At 33.2% G+C, this 14,025-nt stretch overlaps 3 protein-coding genes across 8 annotated transcripts; 2 read left to right on the forward strand and 1 right to left on the reverse strand.

The window, feature by feature from the left end:
- Positions 1-96: 96 nt before the first annotated feature.
- Positions 97-1,475, forward strand: LOC141848034 (DNA-directed RNA polymerases IV and V subunit 4-like). Its single transcript, XM_074736146.1, has 6 exons — positions 97-204; positions 320-397; positions 496-529; positions 607-675; positions 874-960; positions 1,068-1,475. The coding sequence occupies exons 1-5, from the start codon at positions 119-121 to the stop codon at positions 946-948; spliced, it is 342 nt and encodes a 113-aa protein (XP_074592247.1). The 5' UTR covers positions 97-118; the 3' UTR covers positions 949-960; positions 1,068-1,475.
- Positions 1,476-2,273: 798 nt separating this feature from the next.
- On the reverse strand, positions 2,274-2,720 carry LOC141846978 (basic leucine zipper 43-like). The gene is made up of 2 exons (XM_074734989.1): positions 2,348-2,720; positions 2,274-2,278 (listed from the first exon to the last, which is right to left on the reverse strand). The coding sequence occupies exons 1-2, from the start codon at positions 2,718-2,720 to the stop codon at positions 2,274-2,276; spliced, it is 378 nt and encodes a 125-aa protein (XP_074591090.1).
- Positions 2,721-7,417: 4,697 nt separating this feature from the next.
- LOC141847661 (transcription factor BIM2-like) lies at positions 7,418-13,682 on the forward strand. Of its 6 annotated transcripts, none has more exons than XM_074735720.1 (9): positions 7,418-7,707; positions 8,012-8,126; positions 11,054-11,123; positions 11,217-11,312; positions 12,154-12,192; positions 12,332-12,533; positions 12,630-12,774; positions 12,972-13,110; positions 13,269-13,682. In XM_074735720.1, exons 1-9 carry the CDS (start codon positions 7,614-7,616, stop codon positions 13,386-13,388), a joined length of 1,020 nt encoding a protein of 339 aa, XP_074591821.1. In that variant the 5' UTR covers positions 7,418-7,613; the 3' UTR covers positions 13,389-13,682. The 6 variants fall into 6 exon arrangements, with proteins under 6 accessions (XP_074591821.1, XP_074591826.1, XP_074591823.1 ...); XM_074735725.1 differs by having other exon boundaries at positions 13,291-13,682; XM_074735722.1 differs by having other exon boundaries at positions 12,332-12,524.
- Positions 13,683-14,025: the final 343 nt, after the last annotated feature.

Below are 14,025 nucleotides of genomic sequence, written 5' to 3' on the forward strand. Positions count from 1 at the left end.
GTAGGAATTTTGTGCTATCCAACGAACTTAATTAAGAACCTTGTGTTAATATGTTGGGGACTCATTTTTGTTGTTGTTGTTGTTTCTTTCAGAACTTCCAAAAGGTGCTAGATTATTAATGGATTGTGAAGCTGCAGAAGTTTTACAAGATATCCATGAACACATGACTGTTCTATCAGAAGATCCAAAGATAAAAATGCCTGAGTACTAGCTAGCAATTACATTCATACTTTGTTCTTTTCGCTGTGCTTTGTTTGCAGATTATTCATATTTTCATAGTTGGTAATTGTTTTTCTTAATGACATATTTTTCTTCTCAGGTCATTTAGCAAGGCATTGCAATACTCCAAAGTCAATGATCATTATAAAAATGCCAAGGCTGTGCGACAGGTTTTGGAGTATCCTTCAGTTTTAACACGTTATTTTTGGTTAACTTTTGCATTATGTCATTATTTGGAAAGCCTTTTTCAATTGGACCATTAACTCAAGTTTCTAGAACTTTGAAACTAAATGCAATCACTGATGGCGAGGTTTGTACTCTATCTTAATATTCTTGATTTATGCATTTTGATCCCTCTCTATATGCTTGCTTTTGACCGTCACTCAGATATGCATGGTGGGGAATGTTTGTCCAGAGAATGTAGATGAAGTTTATGCTTTAATACCATCCTTGAAGGTGAGTGTTATAATTCCTCTCTTTATAGGTGTTGACTCTTATGAGATCTGTTCTGCTCCTACACAGTTTTAAACTGAAATTTTTATGGCGTCGAGAGAGCATCAGCTTCTTTCTTCTCTTTGGTGGATCGTATATATTGTATTCCTTGGGTATTTCTCTGATATGATTCTAAGTCATTTACTGCACTTTTATACTTAGGGAAATAGAGAAAAGAATGAAGGGGCACTCAAAGATGCCATAGCTAGTCTGGCAAAGTTCCGAACGCCAAAATAATTATTGTTGCAGGTAACTAGTGAGCTTATTCTGGTGCTGGAATCATTTTTTGTTCTCATGCTACTATAATCAATTCAATAAATTGTTGTGCCCTTTTGAGACTTTAAATTCATCTGCAGTTCACAGCGACCAGGATCAGATTACCAGTTACCAGTAGCAAAATTATGGTTCTTCACCTGAGAGTAGCAGCTCGCGCTGCTCCCTCTGTTGACTTAGATCACCACTCTATAAATTTAAGAAGCCACCTCCTTTGATCCAGTACGTGTGAGATTCTTTTAAAGAATCTCAGTTCATTTCGCTTACCCGTTCAAGTTGAAGCTGTAAGATCATAGTGAATGCCAAGTCCATGATGGGCTTCTAACTGACTCATCTCGCTTGTGGTTTTGGAGTTGGGTGGTAGATGATATCTTCATCATGCAAATGAATCTTTACTGAAACTTTTGTTCTTGTCAAATAGATACTTGATGAATCATGTTTGCACTAAGTTTTTTGATTATTTACCTGTGCTATTGATTGCGTTTACTTCATTTAAGATTGTTACTAGTAATTCATCATCATTGTTCTTATCCCTATTTCACTGCATCCAAGTATAAAGCTTCCATGAAAGCGTTTGGAGTGGTTAATATGAATGAATTGAGTTGGTATATGTATGTTCTTAGCAAGTGAAAATTTTGAAATATCATTAGGCTCTTTTTGGTTGAGTTGGTTAATGCGGAATAGATTTGCTACAATAAATAATAAACAAATTCGATGAAATTGAGGGAATATTCTTTCCGTAGTAATTAATTGTAGTTTTTTTATTTACTTTTTTACCTATGATCGTGAGATTGATCACGTGGGACTATTGGCCGGTGGATTTCATCTTTTGTTACAATTTAGAATGGTTAATGTGAATTGTTTTCTACACAAGATTCTTTGAATTGAGTTGGTATATGTATGCTTGAAATATCATTAGGCTCCTTTTGAAATCTCATACGGGGTCGGGCAAAATTATCAAAATATATCATTTTGATAAATTATGAAAATTTATTATCAAAATATATCATTTTAATAAATTATGAAAATTTAATATCATTCTGCATTAAAATTTAAAATTTTAATCTGTATTGTAGTTTGGGTATTTGATTAAAAGGATATTGTTCTAAGTAGGTTGAAAGGAGGAAAAAGGTGAAGGAATGAGATATTATCGGATTAAATCAAAATTTGTAATTTTATCTAAATTATTATAATAGTAATAAAATAAGAATATTTTTAAAATAAAAAATATATATAATGGGTCTTCTTCTTTTTATAAATAGGTATATATAAATAAGTACGCTAATAATTCAATCTGAAATCGACATTTGCAAAGATTTTTAATCAACATTAAAGATTATAGGGGTCAGCTGTGCTTCCATACGTGCGAACTTGCTTCTGAGCTCTGTTTCTTCTTCCTCCATCCATGCATTCTCGTGCCGGAGTTCCTCTTTCTCTCTCACGACCCGGTTCAGTTCTCCGAGGAGCCGGCAGTTTGCCGACCGGAGATGTGCCACCTGTGCCCGCAGCTCGCAAAGCTGCTGCTGCCGCCGCACCCGCGCACGGCGCGCTGACTCCCTGTTCGATATCATTCTCCTCTGTTTCCTTTGCTCCGCCGTGCTCTGTTGCCGGCGGTCGTGCAGTATTTCCGTCGCTCCGACGGAGTTGGGGGAGCAAACCCCGATCCAATTCTGGAGTAGCTGGGAGTAGTTTTGGAGACGAAGAGGAGGAGGAGGATTTGAGGGAGAGAGCTGCATGGTCGAAAGAAACAGAGGAGCAAGTTCGATGGCGTGGTGTTGGAGGAAGGATGGAGTCACAATATATAGCCGGCTAAATTCAGTTGGGACATGCATAGACACTCAATTTGGAGGAAATTATTGTGTTGAGAGATCCACGGTTCGAGTATCCGAAATAGATGGACTATGAAGGTCGGTTGCTAACACACTACCGTGGATGCTTCTAGATTTATTTGATGGCAATTAAGGGAGAGAACTATCACTCTCGGAGCATGATTGAATTGATTACTACGGAACAGACTTATTGAAGTGAACAAGGATCGAATCTCGACTATGGAGGTCGACTGCCAACACCTTACTGTGGATGTGTTTAGATTTACCCAATGAGCAATCAAGGGAGAGAATTGTCGTCTCTGGGGCTTGATTGAATTGATTATTATGGGACAGACTTATTGAAATGGACAAAGATCGAATTTCGATAAAGTTAAAGTAATACTCTCTCTGTAGTGGTCAACTGGTGAGATGGTGAAGATAAGATTGTTAATTACTAAGATCTTTCATTTTATATCATTTCTATCTAGTTTTTAAAACATGAGCAAATACTTAGTTGAACATGTGAGCAAGTGCTTGAAGTAGTAGTTGCATTTAGCTTTCATGGCTATGACATTAAGAATTCAATAGCACCTTGTTGTTCTAGACGATCACCATTAATTATTCTAAAATAGAAGGAATGGGACAAGGAATTTGTGATGATTAATTTATTAATTCTTTCTATCACCATTAATTCTTTCTAAACCCTAAAGCCAAAAGCAATAACTATCATGCATGCCAATAAATTTTCTAGTGGCACAATTGATTTTGATAGCATGAATACAAAAGATCCTCTAGATTATTAATTTGCTAATACCTTTTGATGCAATCATATTATTTGAGAGAGTTGATCTTCTAATTAATCATGATTTTTATTTTTATTTTGACTATAAGCTTTTAATATTGTTGTCATATGGATCAATTATTACTATAATAATTTCAAACTTAAAAAAGATTTTTTTTTAATTGAAAAAAAACACAAAAATGAAGGATACAACAAACAAGGCTAAATTTTGGGCAAATCCCTCTAGACTCTAGTAACTAAAATTTCATATACGTCTCCCCCGGGCACGATACAATGGTAAGATTATTGATGGATTCTTCAAACCATCACATGACTTATTAGTTTCCTTTATTTTTTTTTAAAAAAAGAAATGCAATGGAATCTTGTTTTTAGATTATCTTTTTATGGTTATCTTGTAGCATGCTTTAGTGGGAAAGGCTCTTGTATGCTGTCAAGGTTCTTAAAATAGTGCAAATGGGTAGAAGGTTGGTGCAACAAGCTCAATAACTTTCAAAGACAATATATATTAAACAAAAACACTAATTCAATGTACTCGCAAATAATTTAATTGGCTATTAGTGGTGTTGTTGAGTCTTAGACTGTGGATTACATTTATAAGAAATTAATCGAGATGGAGCTATGTCATATTCGTTGATTGATTATATTAAGATGTGTATTTATAGATTTGTAAGCATTTCAATAAGTTGAGATTTATTCCTAGTTCTTATCTAATAGGAACTATGAACACAAGAGAAAGAGAAAGGCAAATTTTAAAGGATAAATGGTGGCTTTAAATCCAAAATAATTTTTTTTATAAAATAAAAATATTTTTTAATTTTGAATCTGTAATAAAATAATTTTATAAGTTTATGTATTCATGTTGATGAAAAAAATATGTTAATATTTATAGGAAATAAAATGACTACAATCATAAAACTTAAAAACTAGTTGAATTTATAAATATTTATAGAAACTAATTTTATAACCATGACTAACAGTCCAATAAATAAAATTTTAAAATTTATAAAATAAAGGATAATCGTATTAATAATGGCAAAACAAATTACACTTAATTAATATTGATAACATACAATTTTTATAATTCTGTAAATTATTTAAAATGCTAAAAATGATAATCTCTTTAAGGAATAATTCTAAAAAATTCATTTAAGGTCCTTTTTATTTAAAAAAATCAAAAGAAAGAGGCACCCATGATTTCAAGAATTAGGCGCTCTTTTGGTTTTTTTTTTTATTTCAATTTTAAATTGAAATTGGACAAAAAAAATTAAGTATTAATTTCTTTCTGTTAATTAGTATTACAATATATATCTAATAACCCAAAAGTAACTAAAAAGTAAAAAGACTAGTAATTTTGTTATGGCAAATTAAACAGATTATTGGATCATTAGAAGAACTAAGCAGACTGTTATTTTCTAGTTAAAATCTGTTGCTGTGGCGGGGAAGTAAGAGTCACGTGTCTTTCACGTGACTATCAAGTGAAATCACACGCGAGGAGGCTCAACAAATATTATTTGAATCGGCTCGAACAGCTCGCGAACCGGCTCAATTAGTTTGCATCTCTAGGCGCGACCATCATCCAACCACAACCGTTGCAAAATACTTGGTACGGTTCTTGACGTACCCGACAGAACACCATTCTCTCTGTTGGCCGCGTGTCCTTTTGTCTCACATCCAGTGACATACCCGTGTCACATCTCGGCATCCCAAATCATTTCGGATCTCGCACCCGCCGTCGAAAACTAAATTCGAAGGTCGCTAAAAAATTCGCACCGGCAGAGGGTGTTTGTGCAATACTCTATGTTTGATAGGCTTGACAGCATATTTTAACCTTTTATAACATTAGCAGTTGCCCTGCGCAGCGCTTGTCTATTCAAAAAATATTTAATTTGTATTGAATAATTGAAAAACTCTAATTTTTTTTATATAATCTCTACTTTTTATATAATTTTAATTTAAATATACTCATATTTAAATAATTCAAATTGAATAAAATTATTTATATTTTTAATTGAATTCAAATATTATATATATATATATATATTTAAAACTTAAATTCATGTATTAATATTTTCATATTATTCATATTGTGCTCCTTTTGCACATCAGCACCTTAAAATAAGAATAATTACGGAGTTGGCTTAAGTATGTAAATCTCATGGTCATATTGTGCTCTTTTTACATAATCAATCTCACGATCATCTATGAGTATGTAAATTAAAAAATTATAATTGACCATGAAAGAGAGCATTATCTCGACTTACCCAAGATTCGATTTTTAGTCCACTTCAATAAATTTGCTCCATCATAACCAACTCAACTATGTCTTATATGCTTTAATATAAATAACAATAGATATGAAAGAGGTCAGAAACATAAAATTGATTTCACAAAAAATCAAATTATATTTAAAATATTTAATAGGGTAAAAATTAAATTCATAATTAGTAGCTATTAAATTATAATTATTATAATACATATTCAACCAGTTTACTTAACATTTATATTATATTATAATAATTACATTTTTATAACTATTACAATATGTCTTTATCTAATCCAATAATATTTAAATTGTAATAATTATAAAATTTTAACTGGTATAATTAACAATTATAAAATAGTAATTACTATAATATTTATAACAATTATAATTTTTAACTGTTATAAAATAAATTTATCATGTTCATATAATTTTATTCAGATTTAATACATGTGAAGATAATAATATCAAATATTATGGAGCGAAATATTTTTTTGATTAAAAAAAAAAAAATAGTAATTTTAAAAAATTAAAAGAGTGCTCTCTTCATTTTTGCCCTTTGATACGAATAAATAGCTTTTTGGTTGATCATGCGGAATAATAACTGTACATTTATGAATAGTTTGAAGTTGAAATGAGAAGCTATTGTTTTAATTTTTTTTTTTGTTGCCTTTAAGACATAACTGAATTGATTATGATACAGCAGAGTTGTAGAAGAGGATAAAGATTCAAATCTTGGTGTAATATCCTCTTGCGTCGTGACCAATTACAATTTACCTCCTCACAGATTTCATTTTTTTGCATAAGAAAAGTTATTTTTTAAAAAGTAAATATAAATTATCCTCTAAAATTCATTTATTTTTTAATTTATTGTTGTAATTTTAAAATTGTCAAAATATTTCGTAGTGTTTTTCCTTTGCCTTGTCTAGTGTGTTCGTATCTGTAAAATAATTTAGTTAGTAAAATAATTTAGTTATTTTTTTCAATTAATTTATACAAGTTTGAAAAATAGTGTATTTTATTTTAATTAATTTCTACGTAATTTTTACTGTAATATATATATATATATATATATATATATATATATATATATATATATATATATATATATATATAAAGTGTATTTTTTAAAAAATTAGTCAAAATCAATAAAAAAAATTATTCTGAATATTTTTTATTTTCAATCAGATCAATTTTTATACTATTCTAAAAAAAAGTTGTTAGCGTTATTAGTCATCAAATAAGGTAAAATTGCTATGCAAAAAGAGTAAATAATAATGGGTAATTAAATATTGTAATTTGTTCATTTTATGTTAAATTTATAATATTTAAAATTGTTCATTTTTTAAATAAGTATTATATTTTAAGAAATAATACATTCTGTTAAATATAACTAACTAAAGGCTAATAATTTGATAATAACATTTTGTGAACTGGGGTATTTTAAAAATAGGTAAATTATGGGAGGTGAAAGTAAATTTTCCTAAGTTTCTCTGGGGATAAGAGATTAATAAATATTAAGGTTTGGTCGTCTTCTCCGTTCCCTTCGCGGTGTTCCTCTTGCTTCACAGGGCAGCGGCCGGTCCCCCCTTCCGTCGCCGCCCTAAGAATTTGCGCCAGCTCCGACTGGATTCTTCCTCTTCCTTCCGTCCCACCTCCTTTTGGTTCTCCTCTTCGTGCTGTAGTTCGTCTTCTCCAGATATCGAAGTGGCTAGCTGTTTTGCGTGGGAGCCTCTCGACGCCAGTGGATAAGAGAGACATGGAGGCTACTGCTTCTAGATCAAGAAAAGGATTTGAGGATGAGGACGAGGAGTCGTCGGAATTTGGCAGGAGGGAAGGTTCCTCGCATAGAGGTGACTCCTTTGCCCGGTTAACCCTTGCTTTCTGATTGCGATGCTTTAGCTTGTTTTGACTCTTCTAGATGTGATCACTATTATCCTAGAAGGATTGGCTGGTAAATGATGTGGAAATTTATGCTCCGGGTTTCCTGATTGCAAATACATTTTAAGTTGTTGCGAACGGGAAAGGCATTGCTTTGGGGATTTTCTTAGCATTAAATTTGTTGATGGGTGCGCTTCAAATGTATCTCTGGGACGTTGGCTTCTTTTGGTTGTTAAGAGATCTCCTGAATTCTTAATCTTGTCTTGTCGATGGCAGTAGATTTGACCATCAAAGTAGATGGGAAGGGAAGTGGCACCGATGACCTTCCCACTTCGCCAAGGTCAAAGCATTCTGCGATGGAGCAGCGGAGAAGAAACAAAATTAATGACAGGCAAGTAACCGTTCAGTAACATATGCGTAATTCCAAATTTCATATTGATCTGTCTTGTCTCTGTGCTCTATTCTCATCCTTCTGACAGTTGATGTAACTGTATGTGAAATGCTTTGCTAACTGTTTGTCTTATGTGGAGTGGCATTATATGCAACTTTGCATACTGCACGAGAGGAATAGTTTACTGATACTGACCAATTGATGATTTGCACTTTGGCTCTTTTAATTCTCAATCGGTAAAAGTACAGGTACTAGACAAAATACAGTTAGATGTGATTTTGGATCTTAATTGTTCCTAGAGTGTTTTGTTTTTGGTCTTCCAGCAAACTAATTAAGTTGATTAAAGTTAGAAAGCCAGGAATGTGGTTACAGTTTGACTTAATGCTAAAAAATGGCATTAGTTTTGATACTTTTGGAAATGATTGACTTGCTTAGAGAAAGTCCTGTTTTTCCCCTTCTCTTTGGACGGGAAGTCAGCTGGACTGTTGATATTGACAGATACAATGACTCTTTCAGCATAGGAACATGCAGTGGTAGAATTTTAGTCTTAATTCACTGAAATGATTGAAGGAAAGGAGTCGAAGAAGCAGATGCCATTTGGCTGTATTCATTTATTGACCTGAGGGGATTCCCGTGGTACTTTTGCTATTTTTCTTACTATGGTTATTCCAACATACAATAAACTTTCTTAGCTTAGGTGAGAAGATGCCAATATTTGTTCTTGCCTGCTATACTGAAGCATCACGGTTTACAAGGGTGAAATTGATATGTTAAAATGAGCAAACAGTGAGATTTATGGGCATGGAGCATGGTGGTTCAAATTCCCCTCACTCAGTCTAGGTTCACCAAGTTGTGGAGTGTTTGTTCATTTTGCATTTTGTTAGTGGGTTGGATTGGAAGTAAATATTTAAGAAAGAAGAATAAAGAATGGGTCTGGATTTTCCACAAATATTTAAGAAAATCAAATCATACTATTAGTTGCAATTTTCCACAAATATCAGACAAGGGTATGAATCAACATGGCTATTAAAAAAAAATACACAAGAAATGAGGGTGTTGATGCCCGACTCAAAGTGTTAGTATCAAATGTCACATGTCCAACACAATTATAAAAAATGTAAATGGAAAATTTTAAGTATGAGAGAATGGTACCTTTTGGAGCTTTGAATGAACTAGATAAAGAACTAGGTTAGGCAATTTCTCTTCTTGTATTTGCCATGCTAACAAATCTACTTCGAAGTCTTACAAGGCAACTTGGATAAAGTAGAAGAAATTGGAGAGTTCGTTGTCTATACTTAAAAAACATCCTTATCACATCTAAATCTCTCCGAGAAGGGAGTGATTCTAGAACAATCCTATTAGGCCAAGGAAGTAGCAGAATAAATCAATGTTTCAAGGCCTATAAGTGTTGATTGTCATAGCTGAAAGATATTGTTTCCTCCACCAACCGATACCAATACTATGTTGGCATGAGTAAATGTGATTGTGTTGGCCGATATAGTTTTGGTGATACTGATCAAGGCTTATCTTGTCTAGTATAGTATTGATCGAGATGAGACTTATCTAGGATAGTACAATACTGACAAAAATAGAAAGGTTCTCTTCCTTATTACTCATCCTTTATTTCAGTCTATCTGTTATAGGGTGAGGGTGAAACATTGTAAAACAAGAGGGGAAGGGAGGCACAAAAAAAGAAGCACCACCAGCAACATGTAGAAGTGATATTAGAAGTAAAGAATCGAGATGTTTCTATTTTCGTCTACTTGTACTTGTGTTTATTTTCTTTCATTTGTGTTAGTTCAAGTTCAACTCCTTGTAGATAACTAAAATATACTATGGAAAATATGGAGAAATCACTTCCAATGTTAAATGTTTTAGAAGTATTATTTAATATGTATCTTAAATTATGAGGTTGATCTAGTCAGGATGTTGCAAGAACGAATGTTCTCATGTGATGTACAACTCTCATTTTGGTATTAATTAAATATAATTTGTTATGTTTTTCTAACTTGTTGCTACAAAATTTTAATTCAATTCATTTTCTAACTGCTATAAACATATAGTTAAAGATAAACAAATTAGTGAAAGAGGCTTATAGGGTCAAAAGCCATTTGAGTTGATTTTGGCATGCTTTCAAGTGTGCTGAGTGTCAACTGGACATTGTTGAAACCTTATTGTTTCATGCTGAGATTTGATCTTTGGCATGGAACAATAGTTTGAAACTTGGAAGGAATGTTATAGGGGATCTTTGACATAACTGAAATACATAATTTCAATAGATATTTCCATTGAACATTTATTTCTAAATTACACATCATCTCATGCGGTTTAGAATTTTGAGTGTTTGTTTGCTATTATGATTCATAATTTAGAGTTTTATAATCCCCGTGAGGATTTTCATTTGATTGATGGATCCGACAACTAATTTGATGGGTAATTGAAATTAGACCTTTAGACACTATCTTTGAACTGCTTCTTATTCTTTGATTTGTGAAATGTCATTAACTCATTCTATTATCCACGTAAATATGAACATAAGGTTATGTTTGGTTTTGCACCAATGCTGTGTGCTAGTCTTTTCTTATTTGGAATACAAGTGTAAACTGACAGCTTAGTTCTCTATTTGATATGTTGAAGGTCATTCGTTCTTAAATTGGAAATTGGAGAATTTATTTTACAAATTAAAACTTTATGAAACTTGGAGCTGAAGAAGATTGATATTAGTCGAGTGTTTGACTGAATGTATCTTTTATTTCTCTATCAATCCTCTTGTGCTATACCAATGGTTTTGATTGTAATTGTAAAGTATCTCTGCATAATTTATTCTCTGTTTATAGTGATATAGGTATTTCTTTGTTCAGATAACACATGATTCAATACTTGCTATTTTTTTTACTTATTTTTATGTGAACTTTCTGTGCTAGTAGATTTCAAATACTTAGTGATCTCATACCACATAGCGATCAAAAGAGAGATAAAGCATCATTCCTTTTGGAGGTATATATGATGCTGACAGTTTCCAGCAACTTCTCTTTTCATTCTGTTATCCAGTTCTTATATTGCAACAGTTCTGCTTATGTCATGTACCAGGTCATCGAATACATACGGTTTTTACAAGAGAAGGTACAAAAGTATGAATCATCTGTCCCAGGATGGAATCAGGAGAATCCCAAATTAATGCCTTGGGTAATAATTCATTAAGCTCTGTTATGCTTGTACATGACCATTCATTAGTATTCCTCGAAACATCAACTACTAGTGTCCAGTTGTTTTTTTTTTTCCTTTTTGAATTTTAATTGTATCAGTTTTGTGTTCTATGGCATTTATGATTTATATCTGTGATAAAACGTCTGTTAGCACATCCTTTTTCCTGAAAAGATTTATACTTTGAAGGTCAACCTGGTACTAAAATGCAGATTTTGGATTATACTACTTATCTGAAGTAGTTAATATTTTTAAAATAATAAAAAAGAGGAAACACCATACTACCCACCTCAACTGATGAATCATCTCAGATCAGCCTAGCACAAAGAACTATCATGTTTGTTAATTATTACACCAATGGATCACCTTTTGCTAACATAAAATACCCTCAAAAAGGTTCATCGACCTCGGCGAACATGATGCACACACACACACTATAAACATATATATTGTGCTACGAACAAGGGAAATACATTTTAAATGCTTTATATTGTCAAAGTAAAGTTTGGCATAGCTGTTCTTTTCCACTACATCTTTTTACTTTGGGGTTCATTTGTTTTGAAGCTAATTATCTTTTGGGTCGATAATTCACTATCATGGTTCATCAAAGTCAACAGAATACATTATGTCATAACTATTTTGTTGTTTCCGTCTTTGCCTTGGTATTGCAGTTATGACATCCAGGAGCACATATTTAGCTGGTTGAAGTTTCAAATTTGTTCTTTCTAGATGAGTCCAAATTAGGTTCGAAGTCCTAATTAGTCATGGACATCAAGGGAACCAGACTAATTTTTTTTCTTTGGCTTTTAAATTTCTTTGGCAGGTAAAAGTTTATTTCAGATCATTCTGGAAAAATGCAGAGGTGCCTGTTATTAAAGAACTGGAATATTAGAGATATACATTTTAGTTCATCTCTCTTTATGACTTATTATGAAACCAGTATTGCAGCGTGCATTGTTATTCTCCATACTCACAGGTTCTTCTATATCTGATTTTCACAGAATAACAACCAAATCCCTATAGAAGGTTTACCTGATCCGTCGCAAGTTATTAGGAGTGGTTCTACTCATGAATTCTCAGGACATTTCGATGAAGGAGATATCCCTGTTACACCAGCTTTGATCCCAAATGCACAGAACCAAATAGAATCAGACACAACTGGTGGTGCACAGTACAAGATGGATAATGCTACAGGTTTTGTTCGTAAGTAGGATGAAATCTCTGTTTTTTGCCCTAACGTAAATTTCTTTTAATGTAATCGGTCTTTCTACGACACTGAATATTCACTTTGTGTTGCAGCTAACATGCCAGCTCAGGCTCAGTCACTTTGGTTTGGGTCATCCAGCCCTGCTGATTGTGCTGCCAGTAATGAGATGTTGAATGACCAAGATGAACTGATAATCGATGAAGGCACGATTAATGCGTCTGCTAACTACTCTCAAGGGTGTGTTCTAAATTAATCAATAGACTAATCTTCATTTCCTTTTTTCTAATTATGAGAGTTATCCTTGAAGATGTATTTTGTACATCATACTTATTTAGATACATTTGATACGGTTGGTTTCGTGTGCATTTTATCAGAATTCTATCTAGCATGAGTTCATGAACTTATTTTTACTAAAAATGCATGTTGCCAAACAGCCTTCTAACAACTCTCTCTCAAGCATTACAAAGCTCCGGCATGGATCTATCGCAAGCCAGTATCTCCGTACAGATTAATCTTCGAAAGCGTGCATCCAACAAGCGATCTGATACGGCTGCCACATTGTCCAATTCCAAGGTATAAACTGCATGAACTCTTCTCCCTGTTTCCTTTGTTGCAATTTGAAACAACAAACAGATATATCTCTTGCTTAAGACATGTAATTCTCGTTTCAATATCTTACAAGTATCACAAACCTGTAATATGAGCCTTTTCCTTCCCATTAATGTTCATAGTGTCCTGATGATACTGCACCAGCTAAACAAGCAGTCGCTTCCGCACCCTCCGCGGCTGGAAACATAAGTGAGGAATCTTCACAAGCATCCAAGAGACTCAAAGCAGCGCGCAACAGTTAGTGCTTTCTTCTTCCTTCACCTTTGTCCAGTCAGTATGTTACTGAATTGTAGAAGAATGTGTACATTCTAATGATCTTGCGACAAGAACTGTTGTCGCCATTGTATTCTGCAAAGGGGCTTTCTTTGCTGCCTGCGAAGCTGCTTCCCTGCTTCCAGTTCTCAGACTCCTTCCATTTCAGAAGGTAATTGTTGTTGTAAGATATCAGATAAATTGTCCCATTGTCATTGAATTCAGATGTGAACTTGCACACATGCCTGCTAATCTCGATATGTACTGAACGTGTTTGTCGTTAAGATTTGAGGAATGATGTTGCCTCTGGGACATGGTTGAGTTGATTAATGTGGAGCAGACTTACTGAAGTGGACAAGGATCGAATTTTGATGAAACTGAGATAATGCCCTTCTCCGTAGTGATTAACTATAGTTTTCCGATTTACCTCATCGCAGATGGTCATGTAACTGACCGTATGAGACTGCTGGAGTGATGGATTCCAAGAGTAATGATCTTGGATAACAAATATTGAATGTTAAATATCTATATTGTGACAACAAATTCTCTGATAAAACTCCTTTTTATATTTACATTTTGTTTGTTAAACAAATTCAAAACTCATGTAGGGAAAAATGGACGATCTTT

The sequence above is a fragment of the Curcuma longa genome, chromosome 16 (genome assembly GCF_044706935.1).
Source record: "Curcuma longa cultivar G26 ecotype Majalengka, Jawa Barat chromosome 16, ITB_CL_G26_1.1, whole genome shotgun sequence".
NCBI classification, from domain to species: domain Eukaryota; kingdom Viridiplantae; phylum Streptophyta; class Magnoliopsida; order Zingiberales; family Zingiberaceae; genus Curcuma; species Curcuma longa.

Coding starts and splice junctions, on each gene's coding strand:
- LOC141848034 (XM_074736146.1), top strand. CDS start 119: ATGGATTGTGAAGCTGCAGAAGTTTTACAAGATATCCATGAACACATG. Junction 530..606: donor ATGCAATCACTGATGGCGAG/GTTTGTACTCTA, acceptor ACCGTCACTCAG/ATATGCATGGTGGGGAATGT. Junction 676..873: donor CTTTAATACCATCCTTGAAG/GTGAGTGTTATA, acceptor TTTTATACTTAG/GGAAATAGAGAAAAGAATGA.
- LOC141846978 (XM_074734989.1), bottom strand. CDS start 2,720: ATGCAGCTCTCTCCCTCAAATCCTCCTCCTCCTCTTCGTCTCCAAAAC.
- LOC141847661 (XM_074735720.1), top strand. CDS start 7,614: ATGGAGGCTACTGCTTCTAGATCAAGAAAAGGATTTGAGGATGAGGAC. Junction 8,127..11,053: donor AGAAACAAAATTAATGACAG/GCAAGTAACCGT, acceptor CTGTGCTAGTAG/ATTTCAAATACTTAGTGATC. Junction 12,534..12,629: donor TAATGCTACAGGTTTTGTTC/GTAAGTAGGATG, acceptor TTTGTGTTGCAG/CTAACATGCCAGCTCAGGCT.